The following is a 22,801-nucleotide window of genomic DNA, read 5'->3' on the forward strand; positions in this document are numbered from 1 at the left end:
GGACCAAACACAGGAAAACAACCAAGCATTTAATGAAATGCACATAACTTGATTTCTCTAAAACATTTTATGTATTTCTCAACACCAGTAGGCCTATATATTAATAGAAAGACCAAGGTCTTTGGTTGAAATGGGCACCCTTTTATCATAGATTATTCTAAAATGGAGTTCTTAACACTGGGAGCGCCGGAATTCCATAACTACTAGAATGGCCATGACAGTCATTCTGACCGTTAATGTTTCAATTGTGTAAATTTTCTATAATAAATTGCAAAATTAATGCATTTATTATGTTAAAATAGGTCATGAGCAACCTCAGGACACCAAATCTAAATTGTAATCAGTCAGAAAATGTATTGATTTATCCAGAAGCGCATAGACTGTAAATACTAAAATAAGATGATAGTGTATTTTCTGACTGTAAGACAACAGTTGCCTACCCATAATAATAATAATAGATGTGGCCTAAAGACCAGAATAAATTGACAAAAGTCTGATGGGTGACAATCAGGGTCGGAAATGAACGTTTTGGTCCACAAGCCACTGTGGCAGGTAGATTTAAAAAATCTACCAGCCACTCAGATTTTTCACCAAACAAAATATATGTTTCGCCATAATTACACAAAATATCACACACAAACCGATGAGCATGCTTTCTAATGTTTCAAAAACAATAAATGTATTACTAGTAAGAAGTAATGGGGTGCTCTCCCGAGTGGCGCAGCGGTCTAAGGCACTGCATCGCAGTGCTTGAGGCGTCACTACAGCCAAGGGTTCGATCCCAGGCTGTGTCACAGCCAGCCGTGACCGGGAGACCCATGAAGTGGCGCACAACTGGCCCTGCGTCGTCCACTGTTAGGGGAGGGTTTGGCCATCTGGTATTTCCTTGCAACGTCAACAGTGAAGAGGCGACTCCGGCGCAGTGAAGGCCATATCTCAGACTGGCCAATAAAAAGAAAAGGTTAAGATGGGCAGTCTGAGATATGGCTTTTTCTTTGCAACTCTGTCTAGAAGGTCAGCATCCCGGAGTCGCCTCTTCACTGTTGACGTTGAGACTGGTGTTATGCGGGTACTATTAAATGAAGCTGCCAGTTGAGGACCTGTAAGGCGCCTGTTTCTCAAACTAGACACTGTGTTTGTCCTCTTGCTCAGTTGTAATGGGGTATATTGCTTACTTTCATTTAATTTTTGTGACCTGTGTCTTTTAAAGATGCACTAAGCAGAAATCGCTCCACTATTTCCTGGTTGCTAAAATTCTAATAATTTGCCTAATTTCAGTTTGTGACAAAAAAAGCAATTATAGTGTAGAGAATCAATGTACCATCTAAATCGCTGTGAAATATATTTTCCATAACCAAAAATATTGTTTTTTTCAGCTGTTTTGAAGCTTGTGTACAAAACCAAAACAGTGAGGGGAAAAAAGTATTTGATCCCCTGCTGATTTTGTAAGTTTACCCACTGACAAAGAAATGATCAGTCTATAATTTTAATGGTAGGTTTATTTGAACAGTGAGAGACAGAATAACAACAACAAAATCCAGAAAAACGCATGTCAACAATGTTATAAATTGATTTGCATTTTAATGAGGGAAATAAGTATTTGACCCCCTCTCAATCAGAAAGATTTCTGGCTCCCAGGTGTCTTTTATACAGGTAACGAGCTGAGATTAGGAGCACACTCTTAAAGGGAGTGCAAATGGAAGAAACACAAAATAACTGTCAATCTCCTGCGGCCTCTCACCTCGTGGAGTTGCAATGATCATGAGAACGGTGAGGAATCAGCCCAGAACTACACAGGAGGATCTTGTCAATGATCTCAAGGCAGCTGGGACCATAGTCACCAAGAAAACAATTGGTAACACACTACGCGGTGAAGGACTGAAATCCTGCAATCCTGCAGCGCCCGCAAGGTCACCCTGCTCAAGAAAGCACATATACATGCCCGTCTGAAGTTTGCCAATGAACATCTGAATGATTCAGAGGAGAACTGGGTGAAAGTGTTGTGGTCAGATGAGACCAAAATCGAGCTCTTTGGCATCACCTCAACACGCCGTGTTTGGAGGAGGAATGCTGCCTATGACCCCAAGAACACCATCCCCACCGTCAAACATGGAGGTGGAAACTGTATGACCAACGTGGCTGGTGAAATATACATTTTTACCTGCCAATGACAAAATCTACCCGCATTTGGCGGGTATTCATTTCCAACCCTGGTGACAATATTATCAATTATCAAATTGAGAATGAAGAGACTGATGACCAGCGCAGCATACATTGACTAAGAAGGGAACAGAGCTTACCAAATAGCACTTCTTCCATATCCTACAGAGGTCCATGCAGGCCAGACATTTTGATTGCTATACCCTATTGGAAAGAGAATATTCCAAGGTTTCTAATGAACCTATTTTTGCCAAACAACTCTACAAATTGTGCTGATGGTCTCTGTTTCAAAATATAACTTTTTCCTAGAATAACCACGGATCCATGCCCATGTGAGTACAGGTGACAATCAGCAATATAGCCTTTTGGGAAAAATATCATTTCAATTTTCTTCTGTTATATTCCATTATATTCTTACTGTAAAATATGTGTTGACTGGTAGGGCATAGCCTGTGATGTCTGCTAAATGAACAAGTTGATTTCATTGGCATGACACAGCCATAGCCTGCTACTAAGCACAGATAAATACAATTATGTCAGCACTAATTGTGAATGAAGAACAGGGTGGGCCATTCTACTGTATTAATCTTTTTAAAGTATAATCTCAAAACAGTATATACCCTATATCAGTCCACCGAATCCAAGCAGTCTTATTAGTCTACTCTAGGCCTACTTGGAGTAGGCTACACAGTGAGAGCGTGTGTAATTTACAATGACAAGACCAAGACTAATGGATGGACATGCTGCGTTAGCGTTACTACAAGATCTGAATGAAAACTACTTTGATGGCAGGGAAGAAATGGATCTCTGATGATTATTCTGAATCATGCTGAATGGCTTTCCATATCTGGGAAAAGATCCATATCAGACAGCAGTTGATCGAGTGTCGGCTAATGTGGTGAAGATGCTTGTGGAACCTTACATTGGCAAGGGGAGAAATGTCACCATGGACAATTTCTTCACTTCACTGTCATTGGCGAACAAGTTGCTCGCAAAGAAAACAAGCCTGGCCGGCACCATGTACAAAATAGATGGGAGCTCCCTCCCTTTACGCAAAATAAGGCAACTGCACAGTAGCAGTTCTCAATAACAGTGGTGCTGTTCTCCACAACAGTGCTGAAGACAACACTCACACTTTACCAATGCAAGGCAAGAAAAAACGTCTGTGTCATGAGCGCCATGCATCCGACAGTTGACAGTTGCCATTGATCGGGACACAGCAAAGAGAAAACTGGAGACTATTACACACTACAACAAACGAAGGTATGTCACTATTACATAATACACATTGCCATATATAGATACACTTATGCAATGCTCTTCTGTATCAAACGTGTTGTTTTTCCTATGAGAAAATTATCCTCACCTTTTTTTATTTTGTTCCATAGGTCGGTGTGGATGTTTTGGATCAGACGACTGTACTCGGTGAAAGGTGGAACTCGCCGCTGGCTTGTTGCTGTGTTCTACAACCTGCTTGACTTGGCTGCTATCAACGCACATGTGTTGTTCAAGCAGTAATTGAACAAAACCATGAGCAGGAGAGACTTCATCATGAGTCTGGCACACGGGCTACATGAGAGACATGAGGGCCAAGGCAGCAGCAAAGATTCCACGCGAGCCATTGCGCAAGCATAATTGCACACAGCTCCCGGGGAGGAGAAACTGCCAGGTGGGCAGATGCACACAGAACAGAACCCGCGACACCTGTTTCAGCTGCAAGCGACTTGTTTGTGGGAAGTGTTGCAAGCAAGTGAAAGTGACAAAGATTTGTGTGGTGACTGTTAGGACAAGGGATAACAGCTGAATGAGATCCAACTGTTGCGTGAAGACGCACACCATAATGTAAGCATGAGCGAAGCCACAAATAATGTGTCCAATAACTGACAATAATGTACTATTTTGACCTGTCATATGGACACTTAAATTCATTATAAATCCATTATAACGTTTGTGCTGATTTTCACTATTCACACGCACACTTGGCGCTTATACTGATGTTTAGGCTACTGATATTTTCTTCATTGACTGCGCCTCTTGCTGACCGTGCGTCTTGGTGGTTTGGGTATTTTTATTTGTTTTGTTATAAAAAGAAGCTTTTACTGTGTTCCAACGTATATTTTTTTGGTTTCATAGTTGTAACAAAGGCACTCCACAAATAAAATGTATTTGACACTTGAAATTCTGTGTTTTTAGTGTTTTTGTTTTTACATATAGCCAGCCTATAGTAACGTAATGAAAAAGTTGTTATTTCAAATATAAATGTTTCTGTATTCTAATGTTACCTAAGACCTTTATAAACCCAACCAAATGATTATTTTTTCCAATAGCATATATTTATTAGACTGTTAGAATGCTGACATCCAAAAGACGTGTCATTGGCATGAAGAGGGGCTGGCTGCTATTTTTACTCTTCGAGGCCCTGCTATTCTACTGTTCAATATGCATACGGTCATGTCATGGCTATTTTGAGTTTTTGTCTTTTATGATATTTATCTCAAAGTACTCCTATAGTGTAATACACATATTGAGGAAAAGTCAGGGACGGGTAGGTGAAAGGTTTTTATTGAAATTACTAAATTGAAAATGGTCAGATTGACCATCTTGGCGGTTCTAGTGTTAAAGGAATAATCCACTCAAACTATCTTTAGGTATTCTTTTCATTAGTCCACTGTTGATACAGTCCCAAAATGTTTTGCATGTCATCAGTCAAGTTTTCAAGATATAGGATTTTCATTTTCACTGTGTTTTTCATCATGATGATACATTTTGCTTTATCATGATACTGTGGCAAGTGAAACTTTGCTTCTTGAAAACCCTATATCTTGAAAACTTGACTGCTGACTTGCAAAACATTTTGGGATTGTATCAACAGTGGACTAATTAAAAAAATACCACTAGATAGTTTGAGTGGATTATTCCTTTAAACCTACCAATCACACTGTCCACTTGAAATGAATGTAGCCAACAGAGTCTAACACTAATCAGGCAATTTATTTTGATTGAACAATATTCATTATTCAACAGTTTATACTTTGTTAGTATTACTTTTTATATAACCATTCCGAATTAAGCATAAAGGCTAACTATGATGCTATAATTTCTACATGGCTTGACCTAGCATTTCGGAAATAGGTTTGAAATATAGCTCTCCCTTTGCTTTTTTCAACAAACATAATTGTTCATGGATAGCCTCCAATAATTCAAACAATGAAAATACCAAGACATGCCTAATTTCTTTACTTCCACCACCTATAAAAACAGAAATTCCCCTCATCTCAATGTTTTGAGATGCTAACATGAATTGACCAGGTAGATAACCTCTTGCAAAGAAGTCACACATTTATATCTTACAATTATTTGGCTACAAAGCACTCTAGATTGGGAGGAATAGGCTAAGTACTGTGACAACCAGACGGGGTCTCCCCTATTCACAGCAATCAGCGGTTATTGCATTTCCTCCCGCATGTTGTTGCTGTCTGTTATATTAATTCCCAACCTTTCGGACGCGCACCTGAGTGGCTGGAAGCGGCACTGGTCAGCCACTGAGTAGGGTAGCAGATTATCCATCCTGAAGGGCACAAACTGCAGTAGGTGGCCCCTTCCCTGAAATATATTTTCTTAGTAAACAAAACGTTAGAAACAGTTAGCCTACATGTTACACAGACCTTTTTTGGGCAGTTTTGGAAATGCTATATTGTAAAACTGAATAAACAGAAACTAACTGGAAGTTTGGAACAAGAACCCTTCGGCTCACTAAAGCTACATGCTCTGCCTCAGTTGAGCCCTGCTAGCTACCACTGACCCAGTCAACCCTGACTGAGACCACGCCCCAGTGCTCCACTCATTGTGCGTGGCAGGAAGTGTCCTGTACTGACACGTAGGGCTGACAGTCCAATCATTCCACCGTCCAAGGCCAAACTATTTCCCTGGCCTCATTTCTCACCACTCTCCCCTACTCCTAACCCATCTCGCCCTCTCTTCACCCTCCCTCACTCCTGTCCTGACAGTGGGGTCTTGGCTGGCATGGGCACAGAGATGTCACATGTATGTGTGAGATATAGCTAGCAGGCTGGCACAGAGATGGCCATAGTAAGAGATCAGATTGTGTGTGTGTGTCACTCCTCTAGCCTGTCCCATCATGTCACAGTGCTATGAAGTTGTATGTCACCAAATGAAGAGAGGAGGGACGAGAAAAGGGGAAATTTATCTGGACTGAAGCAGTGGGGGTTACTGACCTGCTACACTAGACCTGTAGCTTTTGCAGAGCGTGAGACGCTCCTCGATGCCCTAGTGTAGCTCCTATGTTGGGGTAGTAGCTGTATGTAGTGAGAGCACGTTAAGGGTTAGTGGGGTTCGGATAAAGTTTAGTTGGGTTAGTTAGGTTTAATTAGTGTTTAGTAGTGGGAGCGGATCAAAGGGCTCTGCTAGATTACAGCCCAGAGACCAGTCTGTCTCAGACCACTTACGTAAACAATGGATTAGAACTATAGAATAGGACCAAACCTTGAACATTCTTTGGTTTTAGGGAACAATAATAGTAGTCTACACTCACATTCAACACACACACACACAAACAAACAAAGCTGATAAATCCAGAGAGAGCTGTGGTGTAAAGTAATCCACTTGATCCTGATTAAAGTGGAGTGGGTTTTAATCATCTCGGTGTGCACATATGTATATAATCAGATAATCTCATGCTCTCTCTCCTCTCTCTCTCTCAGGTATGGTCTGAAGCCCAACGACCAGATCCTGGCAGAGGACAAGCACAAAGCATTGTGGGTACCTCCTACCACTTCCATTAATTCAAACAATCATTCAACATCATCCGAGGTTAATCTAGTCTCAGTAGCCTCACATTTGCCTTGTTTCTCTGTTGCATGAAGAAGTGTTTTTCCATTTTAGACTCCTGATTGACTGTAGGTGCGCTGTGTGGTCACTGTTCAGACACGCACGCACACATGCAGGGTCCGTAAATTCACACACTGAGCTGTTCTCTTTCCTGGAGTGGGCTGGACAGAACAGACACGTTCTAGAATTCACCAGGACGAGTCTAGCCAATGATGGGGCAGGAGGTTCAGAACTAGCCAATAGAAGAGCAAGAGGCCTAACCTCCCCCTCCCTCCGGGCCAAAGCGGTTAGAGAAAGAAAGTCTACATTTAATCACAGAGAGATAAGAAGACAGCAGAGTGGAAGGTTTTCCCAAGGTTCAGTAGGATACAACCAAGGTTGTATTCAGATCCGTATATCATATGAATGTGGTACCCTAAAACATTGAGCACTTCTCAAGGCGTTGGGAGAATAATTTGGCATGTAGCTAGCTAGCTAAGCAAACAACGTGTCATTTAGCTTGCTTCATCAGATATTAGGCTTTTGGAAAGAGCTTGACATCGCCAAGTTCTCGTCCTGGCAAAGTTGTCAGTCGGACTACTGTCATCACCATTATAGATGGCAAGCAAATCAAACAATATTTGGATATAGCCATCTAGTTTATTTCCTGAAAGTTAGCTTGTTAACTATATTGACGTGATCTGTTATTAGCTAGCTAGCTAATTTGACGTGGTCCAAGTTGGTTAGAGAAAAAGTACATTTGTTCTACTTACCACTATGTTTAGCCAACTATACAACGTTTCTACCGTTAGCTTGCAAAGTAAACATTATCAGCTAACAGTACATCGGCAAATGCGCCCTTCTGCTGCTTGACAGGCAGAGCCCACAAAGGATGGAAAATTAACCTAAACCACTCATGCTTGTCAGGTATAGATCACTTTTATTTTATATCACTGAAATATCAAATGAATGGTGGCTGATATCTTGAGGCTACCCTCACGTATCTGAAATTACATGATCAATTGATATGTACTGATCATGAAAGCATGCAGTTACTTGCTGTATAACTCTGACGATAGAGCTACATGTGTGCAATTGTTACCGAGGTAAAGACAGATTCAGGTTGGATATTCAACGGATATTCGCCTGTAGTTTTCCTTACGTCCACCAACAGCAGTTAGGGACGTCAACATGGTGACAAATCAACATTTTCACATTTCAATAGCTTTTTAACGATTAAAACTTTCAAAACTGGTTCTAGCTAACCCGATGGCAGAGAGACATATTGCACAAACTTTTTTTTGTTGATTTACATCTCGCACTATTTTAAATTATTTGTTTTAATTTTTGAAATTCAATAGCGCCTTGGTCATGTGACCCACACACCAAAAACAAGGTTCATAATGGCCTACACATTGCACATCCTTTTGTATGTCCATTTGCATCTCATGAGATTTTACAATAATTTTTACAAGTTTCACATTTCAATAGCTCCTTAGTCATATGATCTACACCCCTCAAACTACTTTCAGAATATCCACTGAGTAGCCTTATACAGTGAGGGGAAAAAAGTATTTGATCCCCTGCTGATTTTGTACGTTTGCCCACTGACAAAGAAATGATCAGTCTATAATTTTAATGGTAGGTTTATTTGAACAGTGAGAGACAGAATAACAACAAAATAATCCAGAAAAACGCATGTGAAAAATGTTATAAATTGATTTGCATTTTAATGAGGGAAATAAGTATTTGACCCCTCTGCAAAACATGACTTAGTACTTTATGGCAAAACCCTTGTTGGCAATCACAGAGGTCAGACGTTTCTTGTAGTTGGCCACCAGATTTGCACACATCTCAGGAGGGATTTTGTCCCACTCCTCTTTGCAGATCTTCTCCAAGTCATTAAAGTTTCGAGGCTGACGTTTGGCAACTCGAACCTTCAGCTCCCTCCACAGATTTTCTATGGGATTAAGGTCTGGAGACTGGCTAGGCCACTCCAGGACCTTAATGTGCTTCTTCTTGAGCCACTCCTTTGTTGCCTTGGCCATGTGTTTTGGGTCATTGTCATGCTGGAATACCCATCCACGATCAATTTTCAATGCACTGGCTGAGGGAAGAAGGTTCTCACCCAAGATTTGACGGTACATGGCCCCGTCCATCGTCCCTTTGATGCGGTGAAGTTGTCCTGTCCCCTTAGAAGAAAAACACCCCCAAAGCATAATGTTTCCACCTCCATGTTTGACGGTGGGGATGGTGTTCTTGGGGTCATAGGCATTATTCCTCCTCCTCCAAACACGGCGAGTTGAGTTGATGCCAAAGAGCTCCATTTTGGTCTCATCTGACCACAACACTTTCACCCAGTTCTCCTCTGAATCGTTCAGATGTTCATTGGCAAACTTCAGACGGGCCTGTATATGTGCTTTCTTGAGCAGGGGGACCTTGCGGGCGCTGCAGGATTTCAGTCCTTCACGGCGTAGTGTGTTACCAATTGTTTTCTTGGTGACTATGGTCCCAGCTGCCTTGTGATCATTGACAAGATCCTCCTGTGTAGTTCTGGGCTGATTCCTCACCGTTCTCATGATCATTGCAACTCCACGAGGTGAGATCTTGCATGGAGCCCCAGGCCGAGGGAGATTGACAGTTTTTTTGTGTTTCTTCCATTTGCGAATAATCGCACCAACTGTTGTCACCTTCTCACCAAGCTGCTTGGCGATGGTCTTGTAGCCCATTCCAGCCTTGTGTAGGTCTACAATCTTGTCCCTGACATCCCTGGAGAGCTCTTTGGTCTTGGCCGTGGTGGAGAGTTTGGAATCTGATTGATTGATTGCTTCTGTGGACAGGTGTCTTTTATACAGGTAACAAGATGAGATTAGGAGCACTCCCTTTAAGAGTGTGCTCCTAATCTCAGCTCGTTACCTGTATAAAAGACACCTGGGAGCCAGAAATCTTTCTGATTGATAGGGGGTCAACTACTTATATCCCTCATTAAAATGCAAATCAATTTATAACATTTTTGACATGCGTTTTTCTGGATTTTTTTGTTATTCTTTCTCTCCCTGTTCAAATAAACCTACCATTAAAATTATAGACTGATAATTTCTTTGTCAGTCGGCAAACGTACAAAATCAGCAGGGGATCAAATACTTTTTTCCTTCACTGTATGTAGCACAACCTTTTGTTTGTCCATTTTCCTTTCAGGTGATTTTACATGAATTTGTCTATGTTTTTCATTGTTTCCAATTTCAATAGCTCCTTGGTCATGTGATCTACAACCCTGAAACTACTTTCAGAACATCCACTCACTAGCCTTATATATTGCACAACCTTTTGTTTGTCCATTTTCCTCTCAGGTGATGTTACATGAATTCGTCTATGTTTTTCATTGTTTCGAATTTCAATTGCTCTCTGGTCATGTGACCTACAACCCTCAAACTGCTGTCAGAATATCCACTGACAAGCCTTATATATTGCACACCCTTCGTCCATTTTCATCTCAGGTGGTGTGCAATATATAAGGCTTGTCAGTGGATATTCTGACAGCAGTTTGAGGGTTGTGGGTCACATGACCAGAGAGCTATTGAAATTAGAAAGTTAAAAAAATTCATGTAAAAATGTGTGAGATGAAAATGGACAAACTAAAGGGTGTGCAATGTGTAGGTCCAATGAGTGTACATTCTGAACCTTGTTTGAGGTCAGTAGGTCACATGACCAAGGAGCTATTGAAATTCGAATGTAAAAAAAGTTTGTATTTTGTTTACGCTCCTTAACTAATTCAACTAGGAATATGGAATGCTGCTCAAATTTCCACATGTTTATTAGCTTTGGAAAGCAAAGTAATGTCCATAACATGAAAATAAATGTTGTGCGCAATTATTCCAACATCATGACACTTATTTGGAGTCTGGCTCAAGTGGTATGAAAGCTATTGAGGTTTGAATGCGCGAATATCCAACCTGAAACTGTCTTTACCTCAGTGCAATTGTTTTGCATGGAATAATTGGAAAATTGTAGTTCTGACTATGCTCTTCAAGAGGTGATGATATTCCAACTAAATATTTAACATTTATTTAACAATCCCTTGAAAACGACACGCAGTTGTCAATAGTTTTAGCGTAGCTGGGGTTCTCCTTGCCCAACAGCAGGCAAATTGAACACTGCACCTTATTGTGAAATGTTATTGATAACGACCTATTAACTAAGTGTCTCAGAGAAGGAATGCAGATTTTTGCCAATTCAATCACAATTAATATGATTACATGGACACGGGGAACCTGATCCTAGATCAGCATTCTTAGGGGACTTTCACGTCGAATTGGTTTGGAGCGTTTTTTTACAACTGTAGTGCGTTTCCCCTCTAGTTCGGTTTGGTTGGACTGGTGTGAACACTATCGCACTCGGGAGCGCACTAAACAACGCACCGTGATTCGCTGCAGGTGAGAACGCAGTCAGGTCCAAACACAGGAAAAGAACCAGAGTTGCGCAGTATGATTGGTTGCAAAATGCATGCAGCATCATAACTTGACATCTCTGAAACATTGTGAGTAGCAGCGCATTTATGAGTGTATCCGATTAGGGGAGACAGGGGCTATAATGGGGATATAGGTTACTGAATAGCCTATTCACATTGCAGTTGGAGTGGTTATTGCTCAGTTTCCTCCCGCATGTTGTTGGAAGACCAAAGCGAAAGTATTATGAAGATTGGAACACACAAGTGATGCTTCATGATGCTCATAGATGGATTTAACGTGAGCATTTATGTCCAATAAGCAAATGACTTGCATGGACACGTGGTTTTTGTTTAGGAATTTTAGTTTGTTTGACATTTGGCAATATGAAACCAACCGGACCAAAAATAAATAAATAGAGCTATAGCTCAAAACTATGTGGGAAAAGCCCTTACTCTGAGACTTGATTCATACTGCCCCAGAAAATATGTACATAGTTATTATATCTGGAGCATGTCCAGACTGAAGGAGCAGAGAGAGGTGTGTAAAAGGCAACAGTCTCAGTTTGTTGTAGCCTTGGGAGTTTCCCTCCGCTCTAATCCAGGCATTCCCATTGGTCGAGGAGAAACGTCTCACTGCAGGAGGCGTATTGAGACTAAGAAGTGTAACATTCAGGACGTTGCAGATATAAATTAGTTGATTTATTCTACTTGTCAGACAATCATATCTGCTCTACACAACTCATTTCTATCTGAACGTTCTGTAACTTTGTGTCATACTGAACGGACCCCATGTGTAGGTGTTTGAGCTGTGTCCTAGGTGTGCTGTCCCCCTTCCCCCCAGCCCATTCCTGTCCAGATGTTTGAGTTGTGACCAATACTGACCTCAGCTGTTCTGTTAGCCAACAACCACCCTGCTCTAGTTGAGTCAGCAGACAGACTGGGCAGTAAACAAACCACTAAGGTTGGGAAATAGCTGTGCTGGAGGGCGAAGGCCTCTGATTCACTCCTCTGCGTCTCTCTAAGCCAATGGCGCAAACAGTCTCGCAAAATCTCAGCCTCACCTCCTTGGCGATGTGATCTGCTGGGCCAGCCCTATTTTAGTCTGTTTAACATGCATTCCACCCCCCCACCCCCCCCTTACATACATACACACGCGGACCAGCACATGCACGCACGCAAACACCTCCCTCTCTCCCCCTCTACCATCCCCTCTCACTCTCTCTCTCATTCCATCTGTCGGTCTGTGTGTGTTATCAGAAGGTGATAAGGCTGCTAAGTATAGAGAACAGAACATGTAACTTGGGCCATAACGGTCTTTAGCTCTGTCTCAGAAGAAAATATAATGTTTCTCAAACCATATGTACTGAATCGTAGTAAAGCTTGAAACCATATAACAAACTTTTCCCTGTTGTCTTAAACATTGTACGTGCATGTGTGTTGTAGGTTTGAAGAGATTGTCAAAAAGTTTAAAGTAGAGTACCATGCCGGAGGAGCTACACAGAACTCTATAAAAATCGCCCAGGTATGACACACACACACACATTTAGTCATTACACTATCCCACAGTACCTTCTCCGAAATGTATGTTTCATTCACACACACTGACACACACCACACACTCTAAACTACTCTAACACACACCCACTCCTCTCCAGTGGATGATCCAGGATCCCCACAAAGTGTGTACGTTCTTCGGCTGTATCGGGGAGGATAAGTTTGGGGAGATTCTGAAACAGAAGTCAGAGGAGGCCCACGTGGACGCCCACTACTATGAGCAGACAGAGAAGCCTACAGGGACCTGCGCCGCATGCATCACCGGGGACAACAGGTAAACACGACATTCTCTCGCTCTCATAATACACACATACACACACTTTCTCACTCATAATATACACACACACTCCAAGGACAACAGGTCAAGATTCCACTCCATCGAACGCCAAAGTGTCCCTCTCATCAACTGCAATCTTTCTTTTGTTCCCTGTATCAGGTCTCTGGTAGCTAACCTAGCGGCAGCTAACTGTTATAAGAAGGACAAACATCTGGACTTGAAGGAGAACTGGAAACTGGTGGAGAAAGCCAAAGTCTACTATATTGCTGTGAGTAACAAAGACCACATACACTACCAGTCAAAAGTTTGGACACACCTACTCATTCAAGGGTTTTTCTTTATTTTTACTATTTTCTACATTGTAGAATAATAGTGAAGACATCAAAACTATGAATTAACCCATATGGAATCATGTAGTAACCAAACAATAGCCATCCTTTGCCTTGATGACAGCTTTGCACACTCTTGGCATTCTCTCAACCAGCTTCACCTGGAATGCTTTTCCAACAGTCTTGAAGGAGTTCCTACATATGCTGAGCACTTGTTGGCTGCTTTTCCTTCACTCTGCCGTCCAACTCATCCCAAACCATCTCAATTGGTTTGAGGTTGGGGGATTGTGGAGGCCAGGTCATCTGATGCAGCACTCCATCACTCTCCTTCTTCTAAAATAGCCCTTACACAGCCTGGAGGTGTGTTGGGTCATTGTCCTGTTGAAAAACAAATGATAGTCCCACTAAGCCCAAACCAGATGGGATGGCGTATTGCTGCAGAATGCTGTGGTAGCCATGCTGGTTAAGTGTGCCTTGAATTCTAAATAAATCACAGACAGTGTCACCAGCAAAGCACCCCAGAAGCATAACACCTCCTCCTCCATGCTTTACGGTGGGAACTAAACATGCAGAGATCATCCGTTCACCCACACCGCGTCTCACAAAGACACAGCGGTTGGAACCAAACATTTCAAATTTAGACTCCAGACCAAAGGACACATTTCCACCGGTCTAATGGCCGGTTCACACAGTCCCCTCTGAACAGTTGATGTTGAGATGTGTCTGTGACTTGAACTCTGTGAAGCATTTATTTGGGCTGCAATTTCTGAGGCTGGTAACTCTAATAAACTTATGCTCTGCAGCAGAGGTAACTGTGGGTCTTCCATTCCTGTGGCGGTCCTCATGAGAGACAGTTTCATCATAGCGCTTGATGGTTTTTGCGACTGCACTTGAAGAAACTTTAAAAGTTCTTGACATTTTCCGTATTGACAGACCTTCATGTCTTAAAGTAATGATGGACTGTCATTTCTCGTTGCTTATTTGAGCTGTTATTGCCATGATTGTGTTATTTCATAGTTTTGATGTCTTCACTATTATTCTACAATGTAAAAAATAAAAATAAAGAAAAACCCTCGAATGAGTAGGTGTGTTCAAACTTTTGACTGGTAGTGTACATATACACTGAGTAGCATTGATTATAACAGGCTTACTAGCATTGATTATAACATACTGTGTAGCATTGATTATAACAGGCTGTGAATAATTTATTATAACATGCTTAGTAGCATGGATTATAACAGGCTTAGTAGCATGGATTATAGCAGGTTTATTAGCATGGATTATAACAGGTTTAGTAGCATGGATTATAACAGGTTTAGTAGCATGGATTATAGCAGGTTTAGTTGCATGGATTATAACAGGTTTAGTAGCATGGATTATAACATACTGTGTAGCATTGATTATAAAAGGCTGTGCAGCATTGATTGTAACAGGCTGTGAATAATTTATTATAACATGCTTAGTAGCATGGATTATAACAGGCTTAGTAGCATGGATTATAGCAGGTTTAGTAGCATGGATTATAACAGGTTTAGTAGCATGGATTATAACAGGTTTAGTAGCATGGATTATAACAGGTTTAGTAGCATGGATTATAGCAGGTTTAGTTGTATGGATTATAACAGGTTTAGTTGCATGGATTATAACAGGTTTAGTAGCATGGATTATAACAGGTTTATTAGCATGGATTATAACAGGTTTAGTAGCATGGATTATAGCAGGTTTAGTTGTATGGATTATAACAGGTTTAGTGCATGGATTATAACAGGTTTAGTAGCATGGATTATAACAGGTTTATTAGCATGGATTATAACAGGTTTAGTAGCATGGATTATAGCAGGTTTAGTAGCATGGATTATAACAGGTTTAGTTGCATGGATTATAACAGGTTTATTAGCATGGATTATAACAGGTTTATTAGAATGGATTATAACAGGTTTATTAGCATGGATTATAACAGGTTTAGTAGCATGGATTACAGCAGGTTTATTAGCATGGATTATAACAGGTTTAGTTGCATGGATTATAACAGGTTTAGTAGCATGGATTATAACAGGTTTAGTTGCATGGATTATAACAGGTTTATTAGCATGGATTATAACAGGTTTATTAGCATGGATTATAACAGGTTTAGTAGCATGGATTATAACAGGTTTAGTTGCATGGATTATAACAGGTTTAGTTGCATGGATTATAACAGGTTTAGTTGCATGGATTATAACAGGTTTAGTAGCATGGATTATAACAGGTTTAGTTGCATGGATTATAACAGGTTTATTAGCATGGATTATAACAGGTTTATTAGCATGAATTATAACAGGTTTATTAGCATGGATTATAACAGGCTTAGTAGCATGGATTATAGCAGGTTTATTAGCATGGATTATAACAGGTTTAGTAGCATGGATTACAGCAGGTTTATTAGCATGGATTACAACAGGTTTAGTTGCATGGATTATAACAGGTTTAGTAGCATGGATTATAACATACTGTGTAGCATTGATTATAAAAGGCTGTGCAGCATTGATTGTAACAGGCTGTGAATAATTTATTATAACATGCTTAGTAGCATGGATTATAACAGGCTTAGTAGCATGGATTATAGCAGGTTTAGTAGCATGGATTATAACAGGTTTAGTAGCATGGATTATAACAGGTTTAGTAGCATGGATTATAACAGGTTTAGTAGCATGGATTATAGCAGGTTTAGTTGTATGGATTATAACAGGTTTAGTTGCATGGATTATAACAGGTTTAGTAGCATGGATTATAACAGGTTTATTAGCATGGATTATAACAGGTTTAGTAGCATGGATTATAGCAGGTTTAGTTGTATGGATTATAACAGGTTTAGTGCATGGATTATAACAGGTTTAGTAGCATGGATTATAACAGGTTTATTAGCATGGATTATAACAGGTTTAGTAGCATGGATTATAGCAGGTTTAGTAGCATGGATTATAACAGGTTTAGTTGCATGGATTATAACAGGTTTATTAGCATGGATTATAACAGGTTTATTAGAATGGATTATAACAGGTTTATTAGCATGGATTATAACAGGTTTAGTAGCATGGATTATAACAGGTTTATTAGCATGGATTATAACAGGTTTAGTTGCATGGATTATAACAGGTTTAGTAGCATGGATTATAACAGGTTTAGTTGCATGGATTATAACAGGTTTATTAGCATGGATTATAACAGGTTTATTAGCATGGATTATAACAGGCTTAGTAGCATGGATTATAACAGGTTTAGTTGCATGGATTATAACAGGTTTAGTTGCATGGATTATAACAGGTTTAGTTGCATGGATTATAACAGGTTTAGTAGCATGGATTATAACAGGTTTAGTTGCATGGATTATAACAGGTTTATTAGCATGGATTATAACAGGTTTATTAGCATGGATTATAACAGGCTTAGTAGCATGGATTATAGCAGGTTTATTAGCATGGATTATAACAGGTTTAGTAGCATGGATTACAGCAGGTTTATTAGCATGGATTACAACAGGTTTAGTTGCATGGATTATAACAGGTTTAGTTGCATGGATTATAACAGGTTTATTAGCATGGATTATAACAGGTTTAGTAGCATGGATTATAACAGGTTTAGTTGCATGGATTATAACAGGTTTAGTAGCATGGATTATAACAGGTTTAGTAGCATGGATTATAACAGGTTTAGTAGCATGGATTATAACAGGTTTAGTTGCATGGATTATAACAGGTTTAGTAGCATGGATTATAACAGGTTTAGTAGCATGGATTATAACAGGCTTAGTTGCATGGATTATAACAGGTTTAGTTGCATGGATTATAACAGGTTTAGTAGCATGGATTTAACAGGTTTAGTAGCATGGATTATAACAGGTTTAGTTGCATGGTTTATAACAGGTTTAGTTGCATGGATTATAACAGGTTTAGTAGCATGGATTATAACAGGTTTAGTAGCATGGATTATAACAGGTTTAGTAGCATGGATTATAACAGGTTTAGTTGCATGGATTATAACAGGTTTAGTAGCATGGATTATAACAGGTTTATTAGCATGGATTATAACAGGTTTAGTAGCATGGATTATAACAGGTTTAGTAGCATGGATTATAACAGGTTTAGTTGCATGGATTATAACAGGCTTAGTTGCATGGATTATAACAGGTTTAGTAGCATGGATTTAACAGGTTTAGTAGCATGGATTATAACAGGTTTAGTTGCATGGATTATAACAGGTTTATTAGCATGGATTATAACAGGTTTAGTTGCATGGATTATAACAGGTTTAGTTGCATGGATTATAACAGGTTTAGTTGCATGGATTATAACAGGTTTAGTTGCATGGATTATAACAGGTTTAGTTGCATGGATTATAACAGGTTTAGTAGCATGGATTATAACAGGTTTATTAGCATGGATTATAACAGGTTTAGTAGCATGGATTATAACAGGTTTAGTTGCATGGATTATAACAGGTTTAGTAGCATGGATTATAACAGGTTTATTAGCATGGATTATAACAGGTTTAGTAGCATGGATTATAACAGGTTTAGTAGCATGGATTATAACAGGTTTATTAGCATGGATTATAACAGGTTTAGTAGCATGGATTATAACAAGTTTAGTAGCATGGATTATAACATGTTTAGTAGCATGGATTATAACAGGTTTAGTAGCATGGATTATAACAGGTTTATTAGCATGGATTATAACAGGTTTAGTTGCATGGATTATAACATGTTTAGTTGCATGGATTATAACAGGTTTAGTTGCATGGATTTTAACAGGTTTATTAGCATGGATTATAACAGGTTTAGTAGCATGGATTATAACAGGTTTAGTAGCATGGATTATAACAGGTTTAGTAGCATGGATTATAACAGGTTTAGTAGCATGGATTATAACAGGTTTATTAGCATGGATTATAACAGGTTTATTAGCATGGATTATAACAGGTTTAGTAGCATGGATTATAACAAGCTTAGTAGCATGGATTATAACAGGTTTAGTTGCATGGATTATAACAGGTTTAGTTGCATGGATTATAACAGGTTTAGTTGCATGGATTATAACAGGTTTAGTAGCATGGATTATAACAGGTTTAGTTGCATGGATTATAACAGGTTTAGTAGCATGGATTATAACAGGTTTAGTTGTATGGATTATAACATACTGTGTAGCATTGTTTATAACATGCTCTGTAACATTATTACATGCTGTGTAGCATTGATTATAACAGGCTGTGTAGAATTGATTATAACAGGTTTAGTAGCATTGATTACAACAGGCTGTGTAGCAGTGATAACAGGCTTTATTATCTTCTCTGTAGGGTTTCTTCCTGACAGTGTCTCTGGAGTCCATACTGAAAGTGGCCAAACACGCGTCTGAGAATAACAAGCTGTTCACTCTGAACCTCTCCGCTCCCTTCATCTCCCAGTTCTTCAAAGACGGCCTCATGGAGGTCATGCCGTACGTGGACGTGCTGTTCGGCAACGAGACGGTACACACACACACACACCCTCATTCACTCATTTATCCGGTATCTAGGTCCTTCTAGAGAGAGAGACAGACAAACAGATGGGTAAAGTGAGAGTGTGACAGGGAGAGAGTGACGGAAAGAAAGGGAGCAATGGGCAAATAGGCAGAGAAAGGGTGACAGACACAGGCAGACAGATAGGGAGCGAGAGGACGATGGAGAGAGACCGACAGGCAAACGAGGTAGAACGATATGGCGAAATACACTGAATGTACAAAACATTAGGAACACCTTCCTTTTGCCCTCAGAACAGCCTCAATTCGTCGGGGCATGGACTCTACAAGGTGTTGAAAGCGTTCCACAGGAATGCTGGCCCATGTTGACTCCAATGCGTCCCACAGTTGTGTCAAGTTGGCTGGATGTCCTTTGGGTGGTGGACCATTCTTGATACACACAGGAAACTGTTGAGCCTGAAAAACCCAGTAGCGTTGCAGTTCTTGACACACTCAAACCGGTGCGCCCGGCACCTACTACCATACTGATATAGAAATTAAAATATATACAGGTTAAAAGTAATGACTAAATGTTCCACCCTTAAGTTAGTTGTGAAATGTTCTTGTTTTAAGTATGATTAGTACTTTCTTAGTAGTGACTAATTATTATACTCTGAAACTGTGTGAGATGTGTTAGAATCTACTACCTGGTAATGTGTGAGTGTAGGACCAGTAAAGATTATGACATTGTGTTACTATTTAGCAATGTGAGTAGGAGTTAGACCGGACGGTGAAGAAGAAGGAGAACTGTTAAACATGGTGCAGAATATTGTGAGAACGGTGATAACTGAGGAATATAGGGAGGAGAGAAACTGTTAGGCTTGGAAGAGTGTGTGTGTGTGTGTGTGTGTGTGTGTGTGTGTGTGTGTGTGTGTGTGACCTGATGGTCAGGAGAGCAGTTTTCCAGTGGAAAACTACAGCCCGCCTAAAGAGGGGTGGGATTTTTCCTCTGACGTGTGCATATAAAAATATTGTACGACCATTTTGTTTTAGAACGTTCTCATTAATAAAGCCTGATGATTGTATGCTGGGCTGCTTGGTCTGATTATTAGAGATTTACAACCTCTGGGATACAGACTGAGTAATAAGTTCATTTTTGAAACATTGGGATAGAAATTCTCGTAACACATACCCCTTTCAAAGGCACTTAAATCTTTTGTCTTGCCCCTTCACCCTCTGAATGGCACACATAAACAAACCATGTCTCAAGGGTTAAAATTCCTTCTTTAACCTGTCTCCTCCCCTTCACCTACACTGATATGAAGTGGCATTTAACAGGGGACATCAATAAGGGATCATAGACTGACCAGGTGAAAGTTATGTCATGAAAAGAGCAGGTGTTCCTAATGTTTTGTACACTCCGTGTATACGGAGACTAATGGGACATTTCTGTTTTTCAGGAGGCGGCTACGTTTTCAAAAGAGCAAGGCTTTCAGGTGAGTGGACTGCGATTTCAAACACAAACACTCTTGTATATTAGAATAGCTTGTTTGTGACTACGATGTGTGTTTGTAGACTGAGGACATCGAGGAGATTGCTAAGAAGGCCCAGGCTCTTCCCAAAGTCAACAAGAAGAGACCGAGAATTGTTGTCTTTACTCAGGGGAAGGACGGAACCATCATGACCAATGGTAACTACACATATACACACACGTTGACAGGCACACACGCTGACACTCGCACACTGATATGAGTGCAGAAACTAGCCTGCCTTCAGCAACTCGTGGGAATTGGCCTATATGTATAGGGCTACATTTAAATGTTTCTTACACAATAAATATGAAAAGCATATGCATAACCATGGTTGCAATTGAACGGGAACATTTTGGAGATAATGGGGAAATTATTAGACCAAAGGTGAGTACACAACAGTTCACAAGACTGAATCCAAACATTACACTTTTGATTTTATGTGCATTTTACATTTACTGTACTTTTCGCCACATTTGTTGATAATGAATTCTGAAAATACTGATTCAGTAACATAAAACTATTCCTGGAAAATGTGGGGTAAGTGCAACATAAGACAAAAAAATTACAAGGGTTTGAGTGAGAGGACTAACTGGTGTCTCACATCTCCAAAGTGTGTGCAGTTCCTAAGCAAATTCAATGCACTTTTAATAAAATAAAATCAAAATGTATTTGTCACATGCGCCGAATACAACAGGTGTAGACCTTACAGTGAAATGCTTACTTACAAGCCCTTAACCAACAATGCAGTTTTAAGAAAGAATACAAAAAAAAATATATATATATATATATATACAGTGGGGAGAACAAGTATTTGATACACTGCCGATTTTGCAGGTTTTCCTACTTACAAAGCATGTAGAGGTCTGTAATTTTTATCATAGGTACACTTCAACTGTGAGAGACGGAATCAAAAATCCAGAAAATCACATTGTATGATTTTTAAGTAATTAATTTGCATTAAACCTCTTGGACCTAGACTTGGCGCTACGGTACCGCTTGCCGTGCGGTAGCGGAGAGAACAGTCTATGACTAGGGTGGCTGGAGTCTTTGACCATTTGTAGGGCCTTCCTCTGACACCGCCTGGTATAGAGGTCCTGGATGGCAGGAAGCTTGGCCCCAGTGATGTACTGGGCCGTACGTACGCACTACCCTCTGTAGTGCCTTGCGGTCGGAGGTCGAGCAGTTGCCATTACCAGGCAATGATGCAACCAGTCAGGATGTTCTCGATGGTGCAGCTGTAGAACCTTTTGAGGATCTGAGGACCCATGCCAAATCTTTTCAGTCTCCTGAGGGGGAATAGGCTTTGTCGTGCCCTCTTCACGACTGTCTTGGTGTGCTTGGACCATGGTAGTTTGTTTGTGATGTGGACACCAAGGAACTTCAAGCTCTCAACCTGCTCCACTACAGCCCCGTCGATGAGAATCGGTGGCGTGCTCGGTCCTCTTCTTTTTCCTGTAGTCCACAATCATCTCCTTTGTCTTGATCACGTTGAGGGAGAGGTTGTTGTCCTGGCACCAAACGGCCAGGTCTCTGACCTCCTCCCTATAGGCTGTCTCATCGTTGTCGGTGATCAGGCCTACCACTGTTGTGTCATCGGCAAACTTAATGATGGTGTTGGAGTCGTGCCTGGAGTGAACAAGGAGTACAGGAGGGGACTGAGCACGCACCCCTGAGGGGCCCCCGTGTTGAGGATCAGCATGGCGGATGTGTTGTTACCTACCCTTACCACCTGGGGGCGGCCCGTCAGGAAGTCCAGGATCCAGTTGCAGAGGGAGGTGTTTAGTCCCAGGGTCCTTAGCTTAGTAATGAGCTTTGAGGGCACTATGGTGTTGAACGCTGAGCTGTAGTCAATGAATAGTATTCTCACATAGGTGTTCCTTTTGTCCAGGTATGAAAGGGCAGTGTGGAGCGCAATAGAGATTGCATCATCTGTGGATCTGTTGGGGCGATATGCAAATTGGATGGGTCTAGGGTTTCTGGGATAATGGTGTTGATGTGAGCCATGACAAGCCTTTCAAAGCACTTCATGGCTACAGACGTGAGTGCTACGGGTCGGTAGTCATTTAGGCAGATTACCTTAGTGTTCTTAGGCATAGGGACTATGGTGGTCTGCTTGAAACATGTTGGTATTACAGACTCAGACAGGGAAAGGTTGAAAATGTCAGTGCATGCTCGGAGTACACGTCCTGGTAATCCGTCTGGCC

General features: G+C 40.6%; 2 protein-coding genes across 5 annotated transcripts in view; both read left to right on the forward strand.

The window, feature by feature from the left end:
- LOC121553487 (adenosine kinase) overlaps nt 1-22,801 on the forward strand; it is a 40,536-nt gene that overhangs the window by 14,909 nt on the left and 2,826 nt on the right. For both annotated transcript variants that reach the window (XM_041866621.1, XM_041866622.1), the window contains exons 3-9: nt 6,882-6,935; nt 12,878-12,956; nt 13,090-13,262; nt 13,425-13,533; nt 18,926-19,096; nt 20,526-20,561; nt 20,641-20,755. In XM_041866621.1, the coding sequence (XP_041722555.1) occupies nt 6,882-6,935; nt 12,878-12,956; nt 13,090-13,262; nt 13,425-13,533; nt 18,926-19,096; nt 20,526-20,561; nt 20,641-20,755 (737 nt within the window). The remainder of the gene's footprint in view (nt 1-6,881; nt 6,936-12,877; nt 12,957-13,089; nt 13,263-13,424; nt 13,534-18,925; nt 19,097-20,525; nt 20,562-20,640; nt 20,756-22,801) is intronic.
- On the forward strand, nt 14,670-18,919 carry LOC121553486. 3 transcript variants are annotated; one of them, XM_041866620.2, is made up of 3 exons: nt 14,670-14,955; nt 15,268-16,058; nt 16,562-18,919. In XM_041866620.2, exons 2-3 carry the CDS (start codon nt 15,349-15,351, stop codon nt 17,778-17,780), a joined length of 1,929 nt encoding a protein of 642 aa, XP_041722554.2. In that variant the 5' UTR covers nt 14,670-14,955; nt 15,268-15,348; the 3' UTR covers nt 17,781-18,919. The 3 variants fall into 3 exon arrangements, with proteins under 3 accessions (XP_041722554.2, XP_041722553.2, XP_041722552.2); XM_041866619.2 differs by having other exon boundaries at nt 14,670-14,931; nt 15,196-16,058; XM_041866618.2 differs by having other exon boundaries at nt 14,670-14,931; nt 15,435-16,058.

Source organism: Coregonus clupeaformis, chromosome 27 (genome assembly GCF_020615455.1).
Source record: "Coregonus clupeaformis isolate EN_2021a chromosome 27, ASM2061545v1, whole genome shotgun sequence".
NCBI classification, from domain to species: Eukaryota; Metazoa; Chordata; class Actinopteri; order Salmoniformes; family Salmonidae; genus Coregonus; species Coregonus clupeaformis.